This window comes from Neophocaena asiaeorientalis, unplaced genomic scaffold (assembly GCF_003031525.2).
Source record: "Neophocaena asiaeorientalis asiaeorientalis breed wild unplaced genomic scaffold, Neophocaena_asiaeorientalis_V1.1 scaffold438, whole genome shotgun sequence".
Lineage (NCBI taxonomy): Eukaryota > Metazoa > Chordata > Mammalia > Artiodactyla > Phocoenidae > Neophocaena > Neophocaena asiaeorientalis.
In genome coordinates, this window is record NW_020173491.1 from 6,646,289 (window position 1) to 6,659,514 (window position 13,226).

The following is a 13,226-nucleotide window of genomic DNA, read 5'->3' on the forward strand; positions in this document are numbered from 1 at the left end:
TTCTTGTTTTGTTTATGGTTTCCTTTGCAGTACAAAAGCTTATAAGTTTGATTAGGTCCCATTTGTTCATTTTTGCTTTTATTTCTATTGCCTTGGGAGACTGACCTAAGAAAATTTTGTTTCACTTTACATCAGAGAATGTTTTCCCTATGTTCTTTTCTAGGAGTTTTATCATGTCATGTCTTATATTTAGGTCTTTAAGCCATTTTGAGTTTATTTTTGTGTATGGGGTGAGAGTGTATTCCAACTTCACTGATTTACATGCGGCTCTCCAGCTTTCCCAGCACCACTTGCTGAAAAGACTGTCTTTTCTCCATTGTATTTTCTTGCCTCCTTTGTCAAAGAGGATCAACTGTAGGTGTATGGGTTTATTTCTGGGCTCTCTATTTTGTTCCATTGATCCATATGTCTGTTTTTGTGCCAATACCTCACTGTTTTGATTAGAGTAGCTTTGTAGTATTGTCTGAAGTCTGGGATGGTTATACTCCAGCTTTTCCAACAAAGATTTGTTCTTTTTCCAACAAAGATTTAATCAGCACTTCACTATGTGCCAGGACCTGATTTATAAGCTGGGGATATAGCAGTGGAGGCCATGCAGACACAATCCCCTGCCCCTTTGGAGTGAGGGTGGCAGACAATACACAAGCAAACAAAATATGTAGTATGTTTGATGATGGTGTGTTTGGTGAAGGGAAATGGGGATAATTTGCCAGTGGTTTGAATTTGCAGAGCAGGGTCAGGGAATAGCTGGATGCAGAGGTGACATTTGAGCCAAGTTCTGGAGGAGGGGAGGAAGCCAGTTGTCAGTAAATTGGAGGAAGAGTGTTCCAGGCAGAGGGAACAGCAAAGGACATGAGACAAGAGGCCAGTGTGGCTGGCGTGAGGGGAGAGAACAGGCTTGAGGCTAAAAAAAGAGTGGAAGGTGGGGGTGGTCCTTTAAAGGACTTGGATTTTGATTCCAAGTGAGATGGGAAGTCTTGGGAGGGTTTTGAATAGAGGAGTGACAGGATCTTAGATTTCGCAAAGGGCACTTTGCTGTGTTGGGGATGATGTAGGGAAGGGGCAGGGCAGGCACAGGGAGACCAGCTGGGGAGCCTCTGTGCTGGAATAATCCAGGCCCGGGATCATGGCAGCTTGGACTAAGGCTATAGCAGAGCGGGTGGAGAGAAGAGGTTTGGGCCTGGAGATAGATAGATAGATAGATAGACAGATATAGATATATAGAGATATATTTTATGGAAGTATAGTTGATTTACAATATTGTGTTAGTTTCAGGTGTACAGCAAAGTGATTCCGTGATATATATAAATATTCTTTTTCAGATTATTTTTCATTATAGGTAATTACAAGATATTGAATATAGTTCTCTGTGCTATACAGTAAATCCTTGTTGTATATCTAGTTTATATGCAGTAATGTGTATCTGTTAATCCCAAACTCCTAATTTTCCCCCACCCTTTCCCCTTTGGTGACCATAAGTTTGCTTTCTATGTCTGTGAGTCTGTTTCTGTTTCGTAAATAAGTTCACTTGTATCATTTTTTAGATTCCACATATAAGCAATATCATATGGTATTTGTCTTTCTCTATGTGACTTACTTCATTTAGTATGAGAACCTCCAGGTCCATGGATGTTGTGGAAGTAACAGCTGACAGGATGTGCTCATGCACAGCGTGTGGGGCATGAGGAGAAGAGGAATGAAGCAGGCCCGAGTTTTTTGTTTGTTGGTTTGGTTTGGTTTTGGTTTCAGCCGCGCTGCGCGTCTTGTGGGATCTTAGTTCCCCAGCCAGGGATCGAACCCTCGCCCTCGGCAGTGAAAGCGTGGAGTCCCAACTACTGGATCGCCAGGGAATTCCCTCCTCTGGGTTTTTTGACCTGAGCAAGGTGATACATGAGGCCCACACAGAGCAGCCACTAGCACCCCCTCTGGACAGCAGTGTTTACGGTCCCTCTTACTGTTGCTGGTATCAGTCAGTCACCACTGGACACTGCCCTAGACGCCACCTTGATCAACTTGGACCCTTGTTGTCTCTCTACTGCCCCTCCCCATCCCATGTCCCACGGTCCTGACAGATTTCCCCTTGTAAACACATGCCGCCTCTGTCTTAAAAGACAGACCTTCCTTACAAGACAAATCCCCTCACTCATGGAGTTATTCATTCAAACTACATCTGAGTCCCTACTGTGTGCAGGCATGTGCAGAACACGTGCTCCAACATGTGACCATGTCTCTATCGCACACCCCCAACATTCCTCCAAGCCCAGGACCCTTGGGGTTTGAGGTTCCTGGGATGAGCACTAAAGTGACACCTTTGTCACTTTGCTCATGCTGTTCCCACTCTTTAGAAAACTGTTCATTCTCCAAAGCCCACTGCCAACGGTAGGCACCTCCTCTGTGTGGCCTTGCTGGGTCCTCCTTCCGGAATGAGTTGCTACTCTTGCTGGCCTCCTGCAGCAGCCCTTCCTGAACTGTGCAGCCTTTGGAAGTGAGCAGGAGTGGCACCCCAGTCCCTTCTCCCCTATCGTCAGCCATAGTGGATTAGGATTCAGGGCCTCGTCTTGCTGCATCAGAATTATGCGACAGAACCTCTCTTGCTGCAACTAGAGCTGGCCTGTCATTCACTGGTCCTTGCAGAGCAGAAGCAGGTCCCGGGAGCCATAGGGTCTCAGAGCCTAGGAATTGTCCACTTCTACCTGCCATCCAGGAGGGGAATATGCACATGGGGCTGGTGTCCAGTGCAGGATCTGTAACAGCACTGCTAATGAATCATATCTAATGTTATTCAGCCCTTTCCAGGTTCCAGGTACTGTGCTCAGCATTTTGCATGTGTTCAGTAATTTAATCCCCACAACAACCCATCTTATAGATGAGGAAACTGAGGCACACACAGGTGAAACTACTTTCCCAAGTTACCAGCTAGTAAATGACAAAGCCAGATTTCAAATCCAGTCTGGCTCCAAAAACCCCGCTCTTAATGACCAAATATGAACTATAACTATACCAGAAACCAGCTTCCCAGGTGGTGACATGTGAGTCAGTTGCTACTAATCTGTGGCCATGTCAATACAGTAGTCCCTCATTATCCTCGAGGAATAAGTTCCAAGACCCCCAGTGGATGCCCAAAACCTCAGAGAGTACCAAACCCTATATATCCTATGTTTCAGTTCCTACGCATACATACCTATGATAAAGTTTAATTCATAAATTAGGTACCCTAAAAGAATATCCAACTGCTAGCATCACTACTCTTGGGCTTTGGAGCCATTATCAAGTAAGTAAGGGTCACCTGAACACAAGCCCTGCAATACCATGAGAGTTGATCTGGTAACCAAGAAGGCTACTAAGTGACTAGCGGGCAGGAGACCCTGGCAACCATAATGGACACAACACTGCCCTCTTCCCCAGAGCTCTCCTTTCCTGCCCACCGTGCTTGACGGAGTGCTGCTGCCAAAGACACCCAAAGAGAATCTGGCTGAAAAGAATTTCCACCCCGTTCCCTACATCGTGGGAATCAACAAGCAGGAGTGTGGCTGGATTCTGCCGATGGTGAGAAAGTGCAGGCCTCTTAGACTTGCCTCCCCTTCCCGTCACATCACCCCTCCCATCTCTGGTCACAGGATCCCTCCTTCTACGCACGCACCTCTGGGACCTTCATACACCTTGACGTTTCCGTGGAAACCTTCTCCACGATGGCCCAGCTGTCACCTGGGTGGTGCGGCCCTGGGGACCCACATCCCCACACACTCTCTGCTTGTCCTCCCATCCAAGAATCCTGAAATGTCAGTGTCAGGAGGGCTGGTAGAGATAATCATTGGGCAGATGAGAAACCCAAGGCCTGGAAAGGGGAAGGGGCTTGGGAGTTAAGGAGAGTGAGGCCTGGGACCTGCAGCCTCTTCCCTGGGCTTGGTGCTTTCATAGTTTCTCCATAAATTCCACCCACCCACACCTCACACTCTCATTCATCTAACTGGAAAGATTCAAAGGAGCCTGCTTCCTCCTGAGTTAAAATTGACTTCTAAAAGTTAGGAAGTACTTTCCCTTCTGCCAAAGATAAACAAAGCCAGACACTAGTTGAAGTGGTAACAGATTTGATTCAGATACACCCTTGCTGTAGGGAAAAGATCAATTGTGAACTGAACCCAAGGCCGGGGGCTCGGGGAGGATTATCCGTGTAACTGGGCCACCTGGATTTGTTAGCTGGCATTTATCTGGAGAAGAAACAAACTTCTTCTCTCTTTATGACAGGAGGCCGTGGTGTAAGTAGAAGCAAGGCTCCTGCTGAAATTAGGCCTTTATCTTTCCACAGGGACTGGAAGAGAGAGCAAGAATTACCCCCTGAATGTTTGCTTTTCATAGAGATGGCTCTCAAGTCCTGAGGAAACAGTTTTGTGTGGTAGATTTACATCTCAAAGGGCAGAGAAAGGATTTATAATAACAAGGTTTTAAAGTAACTGCACTAAGAATGGGTTCAGGGACCTACCTGCCCATCACCAGGTTTTGGCTATAGAGCAAACGGTAAATGTTCCTGGCAGCACACAGCTTTATAAGGGGGCCTGGGGTCATCCTGGGGACAGGGCCTTAAGCTGCTTGTGGCCGTGCTAGAGTTTGGTGAAGTCACTTAGTGCAGAGTTTTGATGCGGTTGTTATGTGCAGAGTTCTGCAGGTCTTCAGAATGATTTCAAAGATTATACCGAAAGACCAAAACCATAATGGCAGGATTTGGGGCTTTCTCAGTTATCTAACACAGGCGGGGTATTTGTGAGGTCTGTGTCTTCTGCCCCAGAGCCCTCTACTTCAACACTTGGCTGGCTGAAACCTTCCCTCTCTGTCTTGATGACCACTGTGGAGACTCTAGCCTAAATATATATATATATATGTACGCATATACATACACACACATATATATATACATACATACACATACACACAAAGACTGGGGCAGCTTCCCTTAACAATTACTTTATCTTCTTTGTACTCCTTGATTTCTAAATATAAAAGTCCATTTGATTCATTAATTTTGCCCAACTCCACAAAGACCCATGCCCATCAAGACATGACAAAGTGACCTTCAGCCTGCATTGGTTTGGTTTGTTGGTCACTTCGGTTTTTCCTGTCATTACCGGATGATTCACAATTGCTTAACCTTTGTTTTAACAGTTCATGGGCTACTCATTCTCTGAAGGCAAGCTAGACCAGAAGACGGCCACATCCCTCGTGTGGAAGTCCTACCCCATCCTTGTAAGAGTCTAGGAATCACAGAAACTGGCTGAGCCCTAAAGAGGGGAAGAGGCTTGTCCCCAACTGCAGAGCAACTAATGGCAGAATGAAGACTGGGGCTGGAGGGTTCTACTCCCATTTTCATGCCTTTCTACCTCACCACCAGGAGTGGGCGGAAGTGGTTGCACAGAACTTGAGAGGTTCACCATTAATGCAAGCCTTCCTCCCTGGCTGGAGAAGCCATGCTGTTCACTAGGGCTTGGTGGTCACTTTCACTCTTGATCTATTTCAGAACATCCATGAGGAACTGACTCCAGTGGCTACTGACAAGTATTTAGGAGGGATGGACAACCCTGCCATAAAGAAAGACCTGTTCCTGGACTTGATTGCAGATGGGATGTTCGGTGTCCCATCTGTGAATGTGGCCCGTCGCCACAGAGGTGAGTCATGGAAAGTGGACAGGAGAAGGACACTGACCACACCAGCTTCACACTGTATTCTCTCCTAATGCTCAGCATAGAAAGATATGTGGAGGGACTTCCCTGGTGGCACAGTGGTTAAGAATCTTCCTGCCAATGCAGGGGACATGGGTTCAAGCCCTGGTCCGGGAAGATCCCACATGCCGTGGAGCAGCTAAGTCCGTGTGCCACAACTACTGAGCCTGCGCTCTAGAGCCCGTGAGCCACAACTACTGAGTCCACGTGCCACGACTACTGAGGCCTGCATGCCTAAGACCCGTGGTCCGCAACAGGAGAGGCCACTGCAGTGAGAGGCCTGCGCACCACGACGCCCCTGCTCGCCACAGCTAGAGAAAGCCCATGCGCAGCTGCAAAGACCCAACGCAGCCAAAAATAATAAACAAATAAATTTATGTTTTAAAAAAAGATATGTGGAAACTCCAAGGTCCATTCTATATGGCCTGGGGACAGTGGGGGGCACTGTCCTATTTTGGTTTCCACCAGGAGCGACTCCAAGGAAAGGATCCAAATACAAATATTTTATTTGGGGGGTGATCCCAGGAAACACCAATAGAGGAGTGGAGAAGTGACATGAATGGAGAGGAAGCCAGTCCACCCTGCACCGTCAAGAAAGCATCCACCATGGACAGCTGGAGCTGGGGAGCTCTGAGAAAAACATATCTTAGGGTTATCCCAAGAAAGTGGCAAGAGAGCTGGGGTATTTATCCTCCAACTTTGTCAAGACATTGGTTGAAGGCTGTTCCCAAGGGCAGTTAAATTCCCTGGTGCTTTGACCTGCTGCACACATGGGCAGAGTGATCTCTGGCTGCCAAGGACCTCAGGCAAAGAGCTGTGGATGCAGGAGGTGGAACTCAGGCTGACGTGCCCGGAAGCAGGGGATATGGGGAGGCACCGACAGCCTCTGCCACAGGGCTCCTCACTTGAATTGCGGTGGTCTGTGGGGCTAGAGGGGAAATCTTGGAAGATAGGTCTTGGAAGGTTTCCAAGATCAGAGCTAGTTGCAAACTAGTTTGTTAACCAGTGGAGCTGGGGGTAGAGTGAGGCCAAGAGTAAGACCAGGAGTGTTGTCTGGGACCAAGAAAGCTGAAAGGAGTGAGAAGGGGGAGGTGTCGGGCAGGTGGTCTGGAGAATGTTGATGTCTGCAGCTGGCCTTGTTCCATCCCAATGTGTGCTGGGTCTATCACAGGACCTTTCAACATATCCCAAGACTGTGTAGGGGAGATGTGAGGTAAAGGATGGATGAGCTCACCCGAACAGGAGGTGTCCCTTTGGGGCGCCTTGTTGAGGTCCTCACTGGACCCTTCCTTTTCTAGGAGCTATCCTTCACCTAGTCTGCAAGGCAGGAAATGGTTCTCTGATCCAGACCACTCTCTCTAACTGTGCTAGAAGGGTTTTAGAATTGGAGACTTTAAAAGCATAATAAAAATTAGCTACAGCTCACCTACCATGTCCCCAAAATTCAGGACAGTCATGTACAGGTGCTGGTTACCACTCCCTCCTCCATAGGGTCCTGATGAAACTCTTCAGCCAGGGGCTGCCTGGGGTCAAATCTGTTCTTTCACAAACTTGGCTTTGTCTCTCGATACTTGTGGTTTCCTCTTCCTCACTGTCTGTTGACCCAGCCGTCCTGGACTTGTGTTTTATCTGAATCTCATGACTGCATTCAGGATCTTTTTTGCCTGGACTTCCCAGATTTTATCAACATTATTCTTTCCTTTTTAAATTTTTGTACTTGTCTTACTCTTTTTTTTATAGAAGAGAACTTTTCTGAATATAAAATTAACATCTTACAGTTGTAAAACATTTTGAAAATATGGAAACACATAAAGAAGAAACTAGATATCACTCATAATTCCTCCACCTAGAAGAATCTGCTATAAATTTTTGCCATATTTTCTTCTATTAATCTTTCCATATCTTACATATAATTTAAATATTAATTTTATCTTATGTTTTTGTTCACAGAATCCTATATTGTAAGCATTTCCTCGATGTCAGCAAAAACTCATTAAAAAATCCATTATTTCATGGAATAATGCATTAAAATTTACTTTAGTCTTCCTGTCCTATTGGATATTTAGGCAGGGTGCCCATACTTTGGTGCTACAAAAACATTATGCTCAGCCTCATGTGCATAAATCTGTAACCAAATCTCTGATGATTTTCTTAGAATTGGTTATTAGAGGTTTAATTACTAGCCTGGGCCTGTAGGAGCATTTTAAATTTCTTGATACATATTGTGAAATTGCTTTCCAGTGTATAAGAGTGTGGATTTCTTTTTTTTTAATTAATTAATTTATTTTATCTTTATTGGAGTATAATTGCTTTACAATGGTGTGTTAGATTCTGCTGTATAACAAAGTGAATCAGCTATATGTATACATATATCCCCATATCCCCTCCCTCTTGAACCTTCCTCCCACCCTCCCTACCCCACCCCTCTAGGTCATCACAAAGCATGGAGCTGATTTCCCTGTGCTATGCAGCAGCTTCCCACTAGCTATCTATTTTACATTTGGTAGTGTATATATGTCAGTGCTACTCTCTCACTTCGTCCCAGCTTCCCCTTCCCCACCCCGTGTCCTCAAGTCCGTTCTCTACGTCTGTGTCTTTATTCCTGCCCTGCCACTAGGTTCATCAGTACTGTTTTTTCTTAGATTCCATATATGTGCATTAGCATACAGTATTTGTTTTTCTCTTTCTGACTTACTTCACTCTGTATGACAGACTCTAGGTCTATCCACCTCAATACAAACAACTCAATTTCGTTCCTTTTTATGGCTGAGTAATATTCCATTGTATATATGTGCCACATCTTCTTTATCCATTCATCTATCGATGGACATTTAGGTTGCTTCCATGTCCTGGCTATTGTAAATAGAGCTGCAATGAACATTGTGGTACATGACTCTTTTTGAATTATGGTTTCTCAGGGTATGTGCCCAGTAGTGGAATAGCTGGGTGATATGGTAGTTCTATTTTTAGTCTTTTATTTTTAATACAGCAGGTTCTTATTAGTCATCAATTTTATACACATCGGTATATACATGTCAATCCCAATCGCCCAATTCATCACACCATTCCCACCACAGTGCAGGGGGTTCCCTTTTCTAAGAGTGTGAATTTCTTAATTCTCTCAGTTGAGATACTCAGATTAAAAAATAAAAATAGGGACTTTCCCAGTGGCACAGTGGTTAAGAATCTGCCTGGTAATGCAGGGGACACAGGTTCGAGCTCTGGTCCAGGAGGATCCCACCTGCTGTGGAGTAACTAAGCCCGTGCCCCACAACTACTGAGCCTGTGCTCTAGAGCCTGTGTGCCACAACTCCTGAGCCCACGCGCCACAGCTACTGAGGTCCTTGCACCTAGAGCCCGTGCTCCGCAACAGGAGAAGCCGCTGCAATGAGAAGCCTGCTCACCACAACAAAGAGTAGCCCCCACTCGCCACAACTAAAGAAAGCCCACACACAGCAACAAAGACACAATGCAGCCACAAATAAATTAGTTAATTAATTAAAAAAATAATGCTGCTAATTTCATAAGCTCCTCCTAACCAAAAAAAAAAAAAAAAACCACACTTTTAATTTGCATATTTGTGATTGCTAGCTTTCCTTCCCTCTGCTTTTCTTATTGCTCTTAAATGTTATTATTCAATTCTGTGCCTACTTTATTTTGAAGACTTGTGTTGTGGTTGCAGGAATTTAATAAATCTCAGAGGTTTAAGGCAGAAAGCTTAAAAAAACAAAAAGAAACAGAAGGAGAATATATTTTGGGCAGCATGCTGCCATAATTAAGTTCTCTCATTCACAAAAGGTCTTTCCTCTCTGGCTGGGTTGTGAGTTCCATTCTAAAACTTCTGAGTGGCAGAGCCAAGGATAAAGCCCCTCCTTACAGCAATTTCTGCTTGACCTTGAAACAACTGTTTAATAAGTGGATTATGGGACCACAGAAGGATTGCTTCTTCCAAAAACACCCCTTGCTAAACCAAAGTGCAATGATGGGGGGTGAGAGAGGCAATTAAATAGATTATTCTACATCCTCCTGTGGGGATAGCATATATTGTTAAGCTACTTTGTGGACAAATATTTAATGATATGAAGCAATTATTATAGTCATATGAAATAACATATACAATAGTATCCTAATTTTATATACATGAGTCGGATAAGTGCTAAAATATTAACAGAGGTTTCTCTGAGCGGTGGGATTAGATGTGATCTTTTTATTCTTATTCCTTTTTTCTGCATTTTCCAAATGTGATTCTGTCCCCAGGAAGGGAAAAAGTGTGATATTTCCCCACCAGTCTGACTTGGGGCCTGACCCTTCCCGGGTAGAGTCACTCGCTCTGGGCATAATGATCAATGCAAAGCACAGAGCTCCCCGGGCGGGTGGCCCGTGATTTAGCCCTGAAGGAGCAAGATGGGCAACGCTGCTGAAGCATCAGCGGGAAAACTGACATCTTCCTGGGGCTTAGAGAGGGGGTGGTGAGCGTAGGGGCAGGGGAGGGAAGGAGGGAGGAACTGTACCCTTCCTCAGCCCCTTCTTCCTTCTGCCACCACCTTAACACTCCCCGGGCCAAGCAGGAAGCAAACCTGTATGATGACAGAGAAAAAGGAAATGCTGAATTGTGGTTTCCTGAGACACAAGGAATAGACTGTCCCCTTTCTGCATAGGCTTGTATTTAAATACCTGCACTTTCAGACTAGCAACTTGGATTTACTTCACTCTTCTTGGAATACGTGTGAAAAACACCAGAAATGCTCAAAAATGGGCATAATAGAAGGCACCTGTCAGGCTGCAGGTATTCTCCAAGGGAATGAAGACTAACCTGTTAGCAATGAAATGTCGTGGTATTTCTGTGTACGTAAACTGTGTATCTAGATGTCCTGCTGTGTGAATGCATCAATAGGCAAAGAGGTTTATATGTACTGACCCAATGCCTCTATAATGATAGTTATTTTGAATCAGTTTCCCCAAAGTTTCAACATTCATTCATTCAATAGCTGGCTTAAATCCAGTTCCACCTCCACCACCAGTACACTCTTAAGCAAGTCATAGAACTTTTCCCAAACTGTTTTTCTCTGTTATGCTGATAACCAGGGGCTTCCTGCAGGGACACACAGGGTCTGGCACACAGTTGCTTCTCACAGCGGGCAACTTCTGTTAATATTGTTCACTCAGGACCAGGCATGCCCCCAATTTCCTGATTGCTCACAGCGCCCCTCCCACCCACCTCTGGAGCCCTTGATACCATCCAGGTGTGCGTCTGCTGAAGTGAACTGTGCATGAATCCATGTCTTCCAGATGCCGGAGCCCCCACTTACATGTATGAGTTCCAGTATCACCCAAGCTTCTCATCAGCTGTGAAACCCAAGACGGTGATGGGGGACCATGGGGATGAGCTCTTCTCGGTCTTTGGGGCTCCATTTGTGAAAGGTGATGGCCCTTTGGTGACTACAGACTTGGAGTTAGGGGATCTGGGTTCAAGTCTTGGTTTGGTGGCCTTGGGCAAGTTCCTCCTTCTCTCCAGGTCTTAGTTTCCTGAATTCACCATAACAGCGTTGAAGGACAAAGGGTCCTAACCTTTCTCTTGCTCTAATGTGCATGGTGGAGAATGTGTATCCTTGCGCCCTCCTCCATGGTCACTCTAAGAATCCAGACCTGGGCATCAGTAAGACAGGAGGTGGGTCACCTGCAGGGCCCTGCTCAGGGCTAGAATGCCACCACTCACTTCGCACTCACAAGAGCATATCAGAAGGTACGTGAGAGTAAGGTTAGAATTGCTCTTAACCTTGAATCAGGACTAATATGTGTCTGTCTATCCAACCATCTATCTATCTAAAACTCATATCTTTTAATACACTTAAGAGTATAATATTTTAAAGAAAACTTTTCACAGATGTCTTCAATGTCTTAACCCTCAGCAGTTACTGACAACTTGTGTGTGACACTACCCAGGGCTGTTCATGACACCCAGTGCCTCTGGGCACTTTCTGGTTGGGTGACTCTTTGGGGGCCTTGCAGCTTGGTTATTTTTCAGATTCTATGAAAATGTGTGTGGGTGTAGGAGATTGAAAAAAGACCCAAAGGAGAGTATCCTGGGAGGTGGGGTTACTGTAGCAGTAACCCTGGGGTGTGGCCCTGTGACCCAGCCAGTTTATGGATTGACTACAGCCCTTCACTGAGCCTGACCTAGGTCAGTAACTGTCAAGCTTAAAGTGCACTTGAATTACCCAAGATCTTCTTAAAATGCGGTTTTGACTCAGTAGGTCTGGAGTAAGGGCCCCGTTTCTGAATTTCTAACAAGTTCTCAAGGGCTGCTGCTGCCCCTGAACCACACTTTGAGTAGCAATGGCTTTGTCTCCTCTCCACAGATGGTGCCTCAGAAGAGGAGACCAATCTCAGCAAGATGGTGACGAAACTTTGGGCCAACTTTGCTCAGAACGGGTGAGCTGGTGGCACAGACGGAGCAGGGTTGGGAAGGGGCAGGGCGTGTCTGCTGGGTGGGAGGAGCTTCAACGTGTGCTGGGTAAACTCCCCGCCCTGTGGCCCCTGACGTTAGAGCTCCCTCAGTGGACAGGCTGCCCAGGAGATGGTCAGCCTCCTGTCTCTGGAGGCGTATGAGCCTTTGGCAGAGATGAAGCCAGGGGGTCCCTGACAATCTCTGAGGGTTGTTGGGGCCACACAGTAGCTTTGGGGAATTTCTATGTGAGTCTGTTCCCAGGAATCCCAATGGGGAGGGGCTTCCCCCTTGGCCAGTATATGACCAGAAAGAAGGGTACCTTCAGATTGGCGTCACCACCCAGGCAGCCGAGAAGCTGAAAGACAAGGAAGTGGCTTTCTGGAACGAGCTCCTGTCCAAGGAGGCGGCAAAGAAGCCACCCCAGTTAAAACATGCTGAGCTGTGAACGGGAGGCTCAGCTGGCCTTGGGGGCTTGTGGGACCCCAGACAGGGGTATTCTATAGAAGGTGTTTGTGGGCCAAAGAGGCATCTTATTGTGGAGGCTGGGGAATTATCTGATGGGAGTAGCAGAGGTCAGGGAGGGGGAATTTCTGTTTCTGTGGCCTCAATTTTGGAAATAAATGTTCTTTTGGAGACCAAGTCAGTGTCTTTGTCTTGGGCTGGAAGTAAGTCATCCTCATTAGCAAGAGAAGGATGAGAGAGGGCACCACTGGCAGGAAGGCGACTCGGGCAGCTCTGGCTTGGCCTCTGGACAGGAAGAGTCCAGTAGGCTGGGCCCTGGGAGGGGCTGAAGGGGACACTGCGTCTGCTCCATGTCTCTGGGCCGTCAACAACTCCAGTAAGTGGATGTGAGGGAACCAGAGTGCAGCGTCCCTCTCCTCCATGTGGAGCCGCCTGTAGACACGGAGGGGGCACAGACCGAGGATGTACCTGGAGTGGGAAGGAGGGGGACTTGCCATGGTGACACTGTGGCACTGTTGTGTGGCCCTTACTGACCCTCCCACAGGTCTACAATTCTTTCTTCAACTTACACAGTATCCTCCCAGGCCCCTCCCTGAGGCCATCTC

The 13,226-nt window shown here is 46.4% G+C and overlaps 1 protein-coding gene across 1 annotated transcript in view; it reads left to right on the forward strand.

The window, feature by feature from the left end:
• The window catches only part of CES1 (carboxylesterase 1), a 28,976-nt gene extending 16,178 nt beyond the window's left edge, over positions 1-12,798 (forward strand). The window contains 6 exon segments of the mRNA XM_024747401.1: positions 3,408-3,546; positions 5,158-5,238; positions 5,510-5,657; positions 11,001-11,132; positions 12,071-12,143; positions 12,421-12,798. Of these exon segments, the coding sequence (XP_024603169.1) occupies positions 3,408-3,546; positions 5,158-5,238; positions 5,510-5,657; positions 11,001-11,132; positions 12,071-12,143; positions 12,421-12,604 (757 nt within the window). The 3' untranslated portion in view covers positions 12,605-12,798.
• The last annotated feature ends 428 nt before the right edge of the window (positions 12,799-13,226 follow it).